Raw genomic sequence first — 15,744 nt, 5'->3', positions numbered from 1 at the left:
AAACTGGGCACATTATTTAAATAGACACGTCAAAGAAGATATATGAATGGCAAATCAGCACATGACAAGATGCTCACATCATTAGTCAGTTGTGAAAGACAACGAAAAACACAATGAGACACTACTGCATAAAATTATAATATCTAAAGACTGACCACACCAAGTGTTGATGAAGATGTAGAGAAAGTACAGTTGGGAATGTCAACTAGTATACTCACTTTAAAATCTATTTGGTGATTCCTTAAAAATTTAAACATGTACATTCTATCTAATTCATTTATTCCACTCCCAGGTATTTTCCTTAGAGAAATGAAAGCACATGCCCATACAAAGACTTATACATGGGTGTTCACAACAGCTTACTTGGCAGTAGCCCCAAATAGGAAACAACCCAAAAGTCTATCAACAGTTGATATCAACGGTGATATATTCATATGATGCTATTCTACTCAGCAATAAAAAAGAATGAACTTCCGATAAACATTACAATATGGATGGATCTCAAAATGAATGAAACAAACTAGACCCAAAAAGGAAAAGAGTAGTACAGACTATATTATTCCATTTATATAAAATTCTAAGAAACACAAACTAATATATAGTGACAGAAAGCAGATCAGTGGTTGACTGGGACAGGGGTTGAGAGGGGGAGGAGGAAGGGACTACAAAGGGGCATGGGGAAGATCTGGGGGTGATAGATGTGTTCATTACTTTGATTGCGGTGATGGTTTCACAAGTGTATACATATATCAATACAATAAAGTGTACATACATAAAGTATATGTCAATTACATATCAATAAATCTGTTTTCAAAAAGATTGACAAAATTATGATTATTAAATATTAGATTTTTGACAGACATTCTCTCAAAATTGAATTAAGTAAGTCCAACACTTCAAGGCAAAAAACTGACAGTTTTTGTTACCAGGGAGAAGAATCCAAGCTTTGCAATGAAAGTTAAAATTTTAGAAAACACATTTGCTATAAAGAAATTGATACTTCCTATTACTTTTCCAGTGAGATTAGAGATGACGTTAATGAATGTGGTCTTTTGATACTGTATAATGAATTACTTCACTGTTTGGAAGATCTATATAACCTGGTCACTTGATATTTTCCAAATGAGAAATGACAAAGCATGATGCTACAAAAATCATGCATTCATCTTATAAGATTGACCAATGGAATTAATGTAACAGAGTACAAAAAGTTCAATGTGGTTTCAGATCCCACACTGCAACTAACCTCCAAGAAAATTTAGCAAAGTCCACTGTGGTAGGCAGAATTTGAAGATGGCCTCCCAGTAATGTCCCACCCTAATCCCTGGAACATGTGAACATGATTAGATATCAATCCCATAATGATGTTTTGTCATATTGGACAGTTGCCCTAAAGATAGGCAGATTAGCCAGGTGAGCCTGATCTAATCACAAGACCTTTCAAAAAAGTGGAGGGTATTCTCCCAGCTTTTTTGAAAAACAAAACAGAACGAAATGAAAAACAGAAGGAGAAGTTAGGGAAATTCAAAGCACTTGAAAGATGTGACACACTGGGTCTGAAGATCAAAGAATGTAGGAAACCTTAAGAAGCTGGGAGATGCCCTTGGCTCACAGCAAGAAAAGAAAGGGAAACTTAGGCCATTTCTCAACTGTAAGAAATGAGACTTTGCCACCAACCGGAAGGAGTTTGGAAACGGATTCTTCCCCAGTGCCTCCAGCCAAGAACTCAGCTTGATGTACTGATTTTTGGTTTTGTGAGACCCTAAGCAGAGAACCCCAGTAAAGCCTGCCTGGACTTCTAACCTACACAACTGTGAGGTAATAAATGGATATTGTTTAAAGCTGCCACGTTATGATCATTTGTTGTGCCGCAATAGAAAGCTAATACATTAACCATAAATCGAAATGCACATAAACTCAGATCCAACTCAAGCACTGTTTAAAAAAGAAAAAAAACCCAAATAATAAAAATGGAAACAACCAAAGTATCCATAAATAGAAGATCGATTTAAATTATAGAAAGCCATATAATGGAATATTCTGTAGCCATTATAAAGAAAAGGCAGAACTATATGGATGAATATGAAACAATGAAACCATGTTATATTAATAATAGATAAAAAGATCAGCAATGTTAAGATTTTGAATAATTAAAACATTTGCATAAAATCATGGTATCTATAGTAAATATTTTCCTGGGGGAAAAAAACACAAAAAAATAAATAGCAATTAGCTTTGGGGTAAGATTAGATTGTTGAGTAGGACGTTTTCTAATGAAGTTTATTATTCTTAATCATTTAAAAAATATATCAATAAAGGTTACTATTTAGTGTCCAGATAAACACTTTCCTGGCTCTCTTCCAAAGCTATCTTTTGCTTTATGCAATTTGGACCTGCCATCAGGAATTTGTTACCATGCTCCTTGAATCAGTCATAGTAACACCAAAATGACTTTTCCTCATCAAGTCTGCCCTACCACTCAAATCTAAGTTTCTCAGTGACATCCCTTATTAACTGGGGGCATCATTTGCATTACGTGAATGTATTATGTATTTATAATACTTAAACATCCCATTTTAATTAAAATTATAGGCTATTCAATTGTTTTTAAAATTTTGTATGAAAATTGTATGAAAGCTACTTTAGGATATAAATCGTAAATAGTGTAAACCATGCAAATATATATTGCCATCTTGAGGATGAAAATGATTATGATCTAGGATCCTGCAGTTATATGGTAATAAAGAAATATTCCAATAACAATCAAACCAGCATGGTAAAATTGGACCAATTTATCCTTTAATAATGAAAGAATTATGTGAAAAGTTTTTAATGGGCAATCTACAATATCAGGTTTATGTGATGTATATTAAAGTTAGAAAAATGTTTTATATTCCTTTAAGTTTCTTCTTATAAAATGAATAAATACTTAAGGTAACAAAGCAAATCCTTTTCAGTTATTAAATACTGTATTTATAAATCTTATCAAGATCATATTTTACCTCTGATTATATTTTCTACAACAGAAAGATGTACAATAAAGATAACACGGTATCAGTTTGATGTTATCCTTGTTTGTTGGCAAAAGTAGTTAACCAAAATACCTGGAGGTGTTAAAAGTCACCAGAAAGAAATAAAAGGACAAATTCCTAGAGATATCACCTTTTTTTGGTCCACATATCAAACAAGTTCATAGTTTGTGACCCAAAGCATTATGATATTATTATATACAACTAAACAAAAGGATGTATGGTAATGTACTTGTAAAATGATATACAATGAACGACATATAAGACAGTACTATCATTATTATAAAGTAAACCTAAGTAGACTATTTATCTAAATAGACTTTCTCACCGAAAGATTATATATAACTAATTTCCATGTGTAGCTGCAATGTAATAATATATCTTCTCTTAAAAAGGTTGGCTGACACTTTCTAGAAAATGGCAAGTATTATAGACTATAAAAATATCAAGTATGTGTACAAGCTCTTCATCATCAGGAAAATGTTAAACAAAATCCTTGGAAACTTTACAAGGAGAAATCAAAGAGAATGAACATATAAAAGCAATAAGACATGACATTAAAATGTTGTTGAGGAAACCTCTAAAATCACATTACCTGGAACCAGTTCCATAATTATGTAGATAGGCTGTCGTTGTGTGCAAACTCCTATAAGTTTGACAATATTGGGATGATCATATTGCTTGAGAATTCTGGATGAGAGAAGTATAAGAATAGTTACCATTTAAGTTGTAAGCATTAATTTATGATCATGAGTAGTGTGCACAAGTAGAATGCACTTTAATCAACACAATTTTTAAAACTTTAGTACGAACCCAAATTATGATAAATGGGATGTATATGTCTTGACAAATCTTGGCAAAATATAGATATAAATGAGTCAGTTTTTATTCGATTAAATATTTGTTTAAAAATTATTATCTACTCTGAATAGGTAATAAGCATGCTAAACAGGAATAACTTACTTAGTCCAAAATATGCAGAACTCCCTTCAAAGAATCTGGTTTTAGCCACACTCACAAAAGCTGGAAAGTATTAGTGGACCAAAAACTGTAAGCTGGTAGGGCAGCATCTTTTTGTTTTGTTTTGTTTTATGTATATACTTCATTTGAAACAAATAAAAATAGAACGATTCATATTGGTAAATGCTATAGAGTAATCACTTCATATTTAGATTTCATAATACATACTTTCTTGATGATCATGATCAACTTCAAAATAGTAAAAACTCAAAAAGTTTTGAGGAACCTGGCAGAAGGTTAAACAATGAGTAATATAAGACTTAAGCTGAGGCAGAGAAGTTTTAGTTTGGATAAAGGCAGAATTTCAGACAGCTGTAAAAGTAGCATAGACTCATCTATAGGACCCTAAGCATGAGTTAAAAATAAATTAGATTCCCTCAGAGGCCTGTCTACCCTGATGTTTTCTGTTACCAAATGATTGGTTCCATGTTATCCTACTGACATAGTTATAAATTCACTCATATTTGAAAAAACAGTTTCCTTTCTAGGAGAATGAAAAAAAATAACTTCATTTGGAGAAAGATAAAACAGTTTATATGTGTGCTGTACATGTACAACTAAAGCAGAGATAGCTCTAAGAAAAATGTTATCGATTGAAAATATATAAATTTAATAAATGAAAAAATACACTGGGAAGAATTCTAGAGATAAAGAAAATGTTCTGTCAATAACTGAGTTTGCAGTTTCTATAAGGAATTAAAAAGGAAGTTTTAGAATGATTGACTGTAATCCAAAATGTCATTTCTTAGGTTGAAAATTGCTTAATAAAGAAATTCCACAAAACAGCCAGGATGAATCCAAATAACATTAAATAGCTAAATATATAGCTTTATTATCTGTTAAAGGATACTTGGGAGTTTGCGTGGATGTAATTGTCATTTTTAACATAAAATTTCAGTTTCACTTTAGAAGAAATTAAACTCTATCTTTCAGTAAAACATTCACAAATTAGAAAGCAAGATACCTTAAGATACCTATGAATAACTAAAATAATGAGGCTATACGTTTCAATTGTGATAGCATACTTTTAAATTCATCATAGGATATTTTTTCTGAATTGCTAATAATATACATGAAAAAGGTTTGCAACTATATTCCATAGATAATATTTAATAAATGCACCCAACTAGTTTAATCCATTGCTATAAATATCCACTTTTAGATGATGGAAAAATGACATCAAGATGCTCTATGCCACGGGATTTAGTTCTTTTGTTGCCATGTCCTCTGTTCTCCCATGGCACTTTACAAAAACTTCAATTTTATATACAATGCCATGATGGAGACAACACACACACAAACACACACACACCTTTCCTTCCTTTCCTTTATACCACCCATCTCTGGATCTATATATCCTCCTTCTCCTTCTCTCCCTCTCAACTGTCCACCTACTCATCCATCCATCCATCTCCCATTCATATGTCCATTCTCACTCTATCCAAAGCCCCTTTCCATTTGTTTTGTGTTTTGCTGTATATATTAGATTTTACCACTAACAGAAGAGTTTAAACTATTTGAAACATAGGGCTGGCAGGTTGGAACATTAAATTCTAGCTAAAACAGAAAAAAGAGAAGAAAATCATCCTAAAAGATCAGTTAGAAAAGAAACAATGCAATGAGCTAAAGAAGAAATTTGAGATTCTCAGAAAATAAAGCTAACAGCTGGGAATAAAGAATCAAGCAATAATATCTAAGGAGGGTAGGAAAGATGTAATTATATACCTAAATATATGTCTAAATAATGGATTTTATATATAGAATACAGTAATATTCTTAGTATAAGGACAATCACAACACTGCATATATGCATATGTGTATATGCATGTGTGATAAAAGCAAAAAATACTGCAATATTTTTCAAGGACTCAAAGAATACTCACTGTTCTCAAAAGCATCTGGTTCTTTTGACTGTGATTGCCTCACTGACCTGCAGTCTAACTCAAACACATAGAAACTTTTTGTTTTCACATTGTATAATAAGTGCCTACTTTTGACGGCCCTGAAAGCACTTACTTCTCTAATTCATCAAATCATATTTAAGATATCTTCAAACTTACATTTTAATGAATCACTTACTCATATTATAAATACATATTTACATTACTTTAGAGAACTTACTTGGCTTCTTGTAAAAATTTTATTTTCAGTTCCTGAGGAAGATCTTCTTTACACGTTTTAACAGCAACAGCAGTTTTATCCTTTAATATGCCCTTAAATACTTCACCAAAATTTCCCTGAAAATACAAATATATTTATTGTTTAGAGTGTAAGACAGCCAGGTAAACCTTTGCAAAATACAAGGAAAGCATGTAACGATGAGTTTTGAGTTCATCAAAGTACTCTGTTAGCTTTATTCAGAGTTTTAAGTGGAAATAAAGACTGGGAATGTTGCTCTTACCAATTAACTTTAAATACACTACCCAACACACCAACCTTTTGAGGGACTGAGGTTTGTGGAGAATTGAAAAGGAAGTGGGAAAAAACTGAAATCGAATAACAGGAAAAACTAATGCTGTCAGAAGTACCTAACTTTCACTCCATCTAGTTCCCTTCACCCCCTTAGCTCTAAGTTTTATCACGTTGGCGTTTAAAAATAAAGTCAAGTTTGTGACCACCTAGAGGCGGGGGATAGGGAGGGTGGGAGGGAGACGCAAGAGGGAGGGGATATGGGGATATATGTATATGTATAGCTGACTCACTTTGTTATACAGCAGAAACTAACACACCATTGTAAAGCAATTATACTCCAATAAAGATGTTAAAATAAACAAACAAACAAATAAATAAAGCAAGCCAAGATTCTGTGAGGTGACTGGTAGTATTGATCCACACAGCCAGATGTCACTTGGACGAGAGTGTGAGAGAGTAAGACACTAGATGAGAGGCAACAGAACCAAGGCAGATGAAGGACTGTCAACAGCCACTGCTGCAGGCTGTCAATCCCTGAAAGATACTAAGGAAAACGAGGTGCTTGCCCAAATGCCAGTGTCACCCATGATGAGCTCATTTCTATCAAATGTCTGAACTCCTAACCTTACTCTATGGCTAGAACATATTTTGACTTAAAATGCCTTATTTCCAGTTTGAAGTCACTTTTATTATAGTTATGAAACAAAAGAATACAGAGAAGATCTATAAAGCTAACACAACAGCTATTTTGGAGTATTCTCTTCAAGTCTTTCTATGTATGCATATGTATTTTTTACATAGCTATAATTATAATGTGCAAGCACTGTATTATAATTACCTTTAATGCTGTCATTGTTGAGCAACAAGTAACTAAACTACAGGTCTGATAATCAATGAGTTTGAGTTCTACGTTCAATGTAACTCTTAACCTATGATCCAAGGTGTATAAATTTTACATGTTACTAATCATTTAAATTTACTAATAGGTATTTTAATAAATTTATTTATTAAAGAATTACTATTTGCTTAATTTAATTAACACTTATTTTACTTAATGTTTTAAGTATACTTGAATATTTAAGTAATGAATAGTATTATTAAGTCTAATATTCAACTCTTAAATATGCATCCAAAATGATGATTGATCACCCTTACATGAAAAGTAAACATACAATAACTTCAACACAGTGCACATTCATCACAAACTAGAAAAAGAAAAATTTGAGCTTTATATCCTTCCCTGTTATTCAAGGCTTTTTCCTTCCCACAATTATCACATCATTCAGAGCTGAGAGAAGGTATTAGTACCCACAATTACTGCTGAGCCTCTGTTTATCTGAAAGATTCTGAAGCACTTAAAATTCACCTTGTCTGAAACTTAACATTTTATTCACTAGAAGACATTTCCTGACTAAATTACCTTTTCATTTAGTAGGGCCATTACTCTCTACAAGCATTCAGATTCTTCCTGTGGAACACTTTTGCCTTCCTCCTAGCACCGCAGACAGCCTACCCTGATTCAAGATCTCAGTTTTCTCACCTGAACTGATTTCATCCTTAGTCCCTCACCCTATTCGGCCCCTTAATCTCTCCAACACACAACTTTGATTATACTACTGCCTTATTTAATATCTATCCTTCCCTACCATTCCTTTCTCAGCCTCTGTCTAGCCATCTTAGCCTCTGACTGCTACATGTGTCCTAAATTCAACTACTTAGTGATCCCAGCCATGCCTTCTGTACATTTTCCCCTCACCTCCAATCAGAGAACATGCTAACTAATCTTTAAATTCATTTCTATGCCACCTCTTTCATGAAGACTTTCTTGATCTTCCCAAAATTATACATCTTGTTCCTGAACACTTATCATCCCATTGCCCCTTTGTACCTTTCTAATGGTTTCTGTCCTATATAACTGTTCTTGGCACATACGAGGCATTTGAAAATTGTAAACATTCATTTAACAATCATTACTCAGAAGACTTCAATTCTTTTAACGGTGGTCAGGGGAGGAATCTCCAAACACTGCACAAAAGACTCTGCTTCACAGACCACCTCTTCTCCATCCAAAGAGGTCAGGAAAAAGCCTACGACATCCATTGCTCCCTACCATGTAACAGGCACAGCTTCATCTCTGCTACTGGCTTTAAGTCCATGAGGCTAAATTTCATTGTCTCTTGTGTATGTTTTTGTTGGTCCTCACAGAAGATCCTGGTAGTCCTCATTTCCCCCTCTCTAATTCTCATTAGGTTCTGCAGACTCCTCGTCAACCTGTCATCTCCAACTATTTCCCTTCTGTCCCCAACCTGCAGTTGCCTTCTGGAACTTGTGGTCCATCATCAAAATTTTATCTCGGGCTTCCCTGGTGGCACAGTGGTTGACAGTCCACCTGCCGATGCAGGGGACGCGGGTTCATGCCCCGGTCCGGGAAGATCCCACATGCCGCGGAGCGGCTGGGCCCGTTGAGCCATGGCCACTGAGCCTGCGCGTCCGGAGCCTGTGCTCCGCAATGGGAGAGGCCACAAAAATATATATATATATATATCGCAAAAAAAAAAAAAATTATCTCGATCTCTTCTTTGGTCCTTCTCTTCACCTTCTTTTTCTAACAGAAACCTGGCGCTCACTTGAGAACACTCAAATGGTGGGTGAGCTTCCTGTGCCTTCTAAAACTGTGAGGACCCCACCCGCACCCCCAACACACACACCATGCTTCTCCCACCGCCTGAGAGATGGAATTCAGGATTCATTGAACTCCTTGTCACTGCTTTCAAAATATTTTCCCTTCTGCTTTCCTAAAATCCCCTATCTTTGAAACTTTATTATTTGATTATATACCCACTACCCCTTACTGTTGCTAGCAGCTATTGCATTTGAAAATATTTTCCCTCATTTGTTGACAATTTGAGCTCCTGGATCACTGTATCTGGTGTTACTCTTGTCTTAAAATTTGGAAATTTCAATAGACACTTAAAGATCCTTCCAACACTTCAAACTCTGTTACGTGAGCATCTCTCTTCCAATGATCCATGTTCCAACCTATTTTCTATGATCATATCTAAAACTTTGCCATCACCAATAATGCAACTCCTCTGTAATACCTACATCATTCATCCCATCTTCTGGCTGGCTTCTATTTTTCTAGCTTACTTCCTCTAGTATTTGGACTCAAAATCCTTTGACCCTATAGGAACTTCCAAATCTTTAGACCCTATTACTTTTTATTGTCCATAACCCCCTAACAGCCTCGCTTTCTTCCTTATTCAGCTTAAATTCCATGCTCAATAATTATAACAACTGTTTACTATATACTCTCAACTTCTCTGTTCCTTTTCATCTGTAGAACTCCCTCATCAAATCCACAACCCAGATTAAATGCAAAACGGCCTACTCTGTTCCTATGCAGCTAAGTGTGGCTGGAGAAAATCCACAATGATGTTGACTAGTTTCAGTTTAAATTCATGAACACAAACCTCTAGGGGGGCCTTAATACTGCTCAATAATTATATTACAATTCCCTAGACCATTCACACTCTCAGTCTTCTAATTAAACTATTCCCCCCTTTGACTCTCCTCTTAAAGCTCCCATACCTTCCCCACACCCTCATTCTTAGTTAACAATCTTGCTTAATTTATTGAGAAAATTGAAGCAATATAAAGAGAACTTCCAGACTCTCAGTCCCACATTTACCCTCCTACCAACCTTCCTTGCTGTTATAAAAAATGAACTACTGTGCTTCTATTAAAGTCAATCCTCCATTGTAAATTAAATTCCATCCCCTCTTACCTACTTGATGATATTATTTCAGGAATTCTCATCTCCTTCCAAAATCTTGAATTTTTCACCACATATTGCCAACTGCAAACCAGCATGCTGCCTCTCTCAGATTAACCAACAACACACTAATCATTTCTTCTGAAACTACCACCACATGTAGTTTGCTACATGAGGTAGCAAAACTTCAAAGAGTTACATCCTTGCTATCTCTAATTCCTCTCCTCCCACTCTCCCTTAAATATATTTCAGTTTGGCTTTCACAAAAAGCATTCTAAAGAAAGTGCTCAGCCAAGTCACTAGGGATCTCTTCACTGTTAAAGTCAATGGTTCTCAGTCATCATCTCATTTGACCTCTCAGCAGCACTTGCCACCACTGATCACTCTCTCCTCCTTCATATACTTTCTTCTCTTGGCTTCTAAGGCATCCTATCTCCTGGTTTCCTGCCTTCCAGGAGATTGCTCTTTCTCAACCTCAATCATCTTGCTTCTCATCTCTCCAGCCTCTTGATTTTGATGTGACCAGGGCTCAATCTCTCTCTTCTCTTCTCTATCTAGACTCACTCCATTGCTGAACTCATCTAAATAAACCAGCAAATAAGTGACAACTACCAAATTTGTACTTTTGATCCACACCTCTTTTCCAAACTCCAGACTTAATATCCAACCATTTTCCCAACATCTCCACTTAGAAGTCTAACAGACAAACCTTAATATTCACATCCCAAATTCCTAAACTCATTCCCCCCAAACCTGCTACACCTATGCCAACTGCCCTCTTTGTCCCATGTCCCGCATAGAGCATCAGGATATTTAGGTGGTTCAACCTTAAAAACAAATCCAAACTCACCACTTCTCACCACTTCCACTGCCATCCCCTCTGATCCATCAACCATCAACTTTAGTTAGGTAAGTACAATAGCTTCCTAACCTTCCAACTCAGCCTATTCTCAACACAGTAGCCAGAGTGGACTCTGTAGAAAGTAAGATCATGCCACTCCTCTACTCAAAATCATTCTCTAGCTTACCTTTTCACACCCATTTAAAGCCAAAGTATTGATGATTACGGTGATCTACATGGCTCTACACGATCTACACTCTCACCACCTCACTGACTTGCTGCCCTATCCTATTCTTCCTTGCTTACTGGGTTACAGGCAAACTGTCTCTCCTGCTCATCAAATGAAATTTGCATTGGTACTCCCTCTGCCTAAAACCCTCTTCCTCACTTGACCACATGGCTAAATCCCTCCTCCCCAGGTTTTCATTGGAAATAAACAATCTTAATAAGGCTTACCTGGACTCCCCCATTAAAAATTGCAAGTCCAACCAATAGCACTCCTAAATTCCTTATATTTTCACAGGATTTTAGCACCCTTTAACATTATGAAGTTTACTTATTGATTAAGTTTATTGTTTTTCTGTCCTTCCCTGCTAGATAGAATATGAGCTTCATTAAGGGCAAGGATATTTGTCTACTTTGTTCACGGATGTATCCCAGGAACATAGAAGAGTGCCTGGCACACAGAAGGCATTCAGTAAATATTTGAGGAATGAATATTTTTGAGTACCAATTATATATCAAGTACAGTCTATAGAAATACAGTGCTCGAAAAAAGAGTTCCCATCTCAACCTTATACTACTACTAAATTCCAAAGTACATAAGTATAAGAACCATGGCAAATTATTTTTCTCATGCATTTTCGTGCAGTATACTATAAATATTCAGAATAGGTAATGAAAATATTAAATGACATTTTTCAACTCAAATGTATTTGCTGAAATTAAGCTATATAGTAGCTCTAAAGTTGAAGTGTTTTATTAAAAATGATAAAATCTATTAAAGCTGATATCATGCTACTGCCTTGTCATTGAAAACAATTATTCTTTTAAATAACCTTACTGAGGACCTAAAGGCTAAAATTCCTCCTAATATGTGAAATACCATGTATCACATATTAAACAAAGATAATTGAAACATTTCTCTTTAACTGAAAGTATTTTTTCCTTAGAACTGAAAAATCTGCTCTTCTCAACACACTATTTTCAGTAACTGGTTTAATTTTAGGGCTTCCCTGGTGGCGCAGTGGTTGAGAGTCCGCCTGCCGATGCAGGGGACACGGGTTCGTGCCCCGGTCCAGGAAGATCCCACATGCCGCAGAGCGGCTGGGCCCGTGAGCCATGGCCGTTGAGCCTGCGCGTCTGGAGCCTGTGCTCCACAATGGGAGAGGCCACAACAGTGAGAGGCCCGTGTACCGCAATAAATAAATAAATAAATAATTTTATAACTTATTATTTAATTGTATTTTCATGGAAACTGATTTACTTTCTTTGTAATAATTTTTAGCCCAATCACTGCTACTGAGTTACCTAAAGTAATGAAAAAGAAGAAATATTTCCTTAAGAATTATGGCCACATCACAGAGGAAATAAACACACCAGCTACTGCTTGTAGCTTGAAATTCTTTAGGATTTACTTACTAAATAAGTATTAGCAGTCAATAGAAACTGTTTTCCAATAGCAATTTAATGCTTCTATTTGGAAAAGATATTTTAAAATAATAAGAATCCTGCAAAGTGGATTGTTTCAACAGGAATTTACTTTCTCAACACACATCAGGACCAAAAAATAGAGGAAATTTGTCAATTCATCTAGTTTACATTTAAATCAAAAAAAGTAATGAATAATCATTTATTTCTTTACTTGAAATGCTGAGCCTTAAGTTCTAGTACTGATCACTCAGAAATGTATGACTGATAGTCTTCCCTAGCTATCTGGATTTTATACTATTTTTTACATTGCATTATGAACCTCAACTCAATTCAAACATCACTAATTAAGTCATCGACAAAGAAGTTAATATTTATCTATTGGAACTCAGTTATAAACGAATAACAAATTTTCAAATAGCCCATTTGATTATTAAATGTCTGCCATCATTATTAGTTATAATATACTTTCATATGACCAATGAGTTGGAAGAAACTCCCAACTAGGTTGGAAGAAAGAGACTTTTATCATATATAGCTGCCTCCTCTGACCACTAACAGAGCTAGCTACAAAATGGATATATTGAAACATGTGCCTTGTCCACATAATTTTCAGATTGAAATAACATGTCCCATGTTGTCACATACCGTGATTCTATATACAATTCTGAAATCCCAAAGAGCAGTACTGCATTTTCTCTGAAATATCACGTGTAACCAGAAACAAACAGAATAAGACTATTAAGTATTTAAAGTTTTATTACATCACAGTTTCTTTTCAAATCTCAGCTCACTAGTTTTGGCTTTACTACACTGTAATAAAATTTTTGTGGCTTTTAGTTCTTTCAGAGGAAAATATACAAAATAATATTCTTAAAGTCAAGATAATTCTTAAACTTTTCAAAGATTTTCACACTTCTATTTCAGTGAACATCACAGTATTTGTAACAGATATGGCACTGTGTTCTTCTAGGTTCATGGGGGAATGTGCCTTGCTGTGTGCTGGAATATCAGAAAGGCTTTGAAGAAAATGAATCTGTAGAGTTCACAATCACTATCAAGATTTGGTTTTTCAGCTCAGTGGATTACATACCTTGCCCAGTAATTCTCCCAATGTGACATCTTCATGATTGAGAACCCATTTCTTATCCTGTGGCAAAGAAAAAGAACAGTTTTTTAGCCCAAGCAAGAATGCAGTTCCTGTAACATGCATTTGAGGCAGTGGCAAATAGACCTAAGGGATATTACATTCAGACCATTCAATAATCAGCACACTAAGAAGTTGTAACCTCAAGAGGTTATAAAACAGATTTAAGGAATGTTACCACACAATAGAACTTTAAGCTCTACATTATAGCAAACTTCTATCAGAATTATCAGCCTTCAAAATGATAGTATCCCTGTAACTAGAACACAGCATGCACTCTCCTCCCACCATAAGGCTTAGGCTATGCTATTATTTGTCATTTCAAAAACGTTGTGTCATAAGTACATGAGGGAATCTCATTTTGCAAGTAAAATTTCCAATCCTCACTTGATCATAGAGAATTATTTTATACCCAAATTACATTACTAAGAGCTAATTTTTCCACAACTGGTCATGAATTATAGCTGTCTATTCCACTGCATATAGTCCCACATCTTTCCCAAGTAATTTCCTGTAGAGTAATAAAGGAACAAACATCAATTACAGTATCATCAAGGTACACAAGATCAGTGATGCAAATGTGACATTATAAAAGAACATCCCATTATGTGATCTCAAGAGCTAATCAGTACTTAGGGAATATTTTATCATCTAAAAAGTCTCAGGGCTTCCCTGGTGGCGCAGTGGTTGAGAGTCCGCCTGCCGATGCAGGGGACACGGGTTCACGCCCTGGTCCGGGAAGATGCCACATGCTGTGGAGCGGCTCGACTCGTGGCCATGGCCACTGAGCATGCGTGTCCGGAGCCTGTGCTCCACAACGGGAGAGGCCACAACACTGAGAGGCCCGTGTACCACAAAAAAAATAAAAATAAAAATAAATTAAAAAAATAAAAAGTCTCAGCTATAAGAGCACACAATACTGTAATGTTAGAAAGACATATTAGATTAAAAAAAAAAGAAGTAAGGAAAAATGAATGAAGCGGGGTGGGAGGAGAAAGGAGAGAAGGAAAATTAGGGAATGGAGCAAAGAGAGAAAGAAGAAAAGAAAATCCTGGAATGATATATTTTGTTCTTGATTTTTAAAAAATTTAACGTTAAAGTATAGTATTCCCCCATTACACAGACTGAAATATACTTATGAGCTATAGAATGAATTGTAACAAGTAATCAAACACCTTGAAGTAAGAATCCACCCTAACTATGGTTTAAAAATGTCCTGGACTGCCATCTGAATTACTTTACCTTCTGAAACACCACGTGACAAACACTCAACCACCACCCTCTGATTGTTCAACAAGGGGAACAGCAATGATTTTTAAAAACGGTTTACAGGTATATTCTTTAAGGGTTCAGAATAACCTCCACAAGATGTGCTACTTTAGCATGTGGATTATTTTGAGCTAAAGGCAATTGAGACCCTGTGGCCTCAAGGCAAAGCTTTACTTCTCCCTTAAAGAATTTAAATTGTGGGCCTTACCCATAATAAGAGCTATTACCAGAAATAAGTTTTTATGACCTATCTGTATGACAGGGCAAATATCCAATTACTAAACATCTGCTCTTCCTATTTGTGAATTACCCTCCTTCTCTCTGAAGCCTCACGCCCCTATCCCATCCCTTAGCTCAGGATGGCATATATACCTCATTTTACGTTTCTAACTCAACTTCTCACTCCTGTGGGGTTCCTGTATGTACAAAATTAGATCTGATATTCTCTTATTAATATGTCTCATGTCAATTTAATTCTTAGACCAGCCAGAAGAACCTAGAAGGGTAGAGGAAGTTTTCTTTCTCCATGACAAAGCTTTCAACCTAAATAAAAAGCCAGAACTATAAAGGTACTGAAAAAATATATAGCAGAATATCTTCA

The 15,744-nt window shown here is 35.4% G+C and overlaps 1 protein-coding gene across 4 annotated transcripts in view; it reads right to left on the bottom strand.

Annotated features, from left to right (window-relative positions):
- The window catches only part of FER (FER tyrosine kinase), a 481,592-nt gene that overhangs the window by 154,885 nt on the left and 310,963 nt on the right, over nt 1-15,744 (bottom strand). For all 4 annotated transcript variants that reach the window (XM_081230856.1, XM_081230854.1, XM_081230857.1 and 1 more), the window contains 3 exons: nt 13,821-13,877; nt 6,171-6,286; nt 3,625-3,719 (listed from right to left, as the gene is read on the bottom strand). In XM_081230856.1, coding sequence (XP_081086982.1) covers nt 3,625-3,719; nt 6,171-6,286; nt 13,821-13,877 — 268 coding nt within the window. The remainder of the gene's footprint in view (nt 1-3,624; nt 3,720-6,170; nt 6,287-13,820; nt 13,878-15,744) is intronic.

This window comes from Mesoplodon bidens, assembly GCF_964165515.1.
Source record: "Mesoplodon bidens genome assembly, chromosome: 4".
In the NCBI taxonomy this organism is placed as follows: Eukaryota; Metazoa; Chordata; class Mammalia; order Artiodactyla; family Ziphiidae; genus Mesoplodon; species Mesoplodon bidens.
This window is presented reverse-complemented; position numbering and strand designations above follow the sequence as displayed.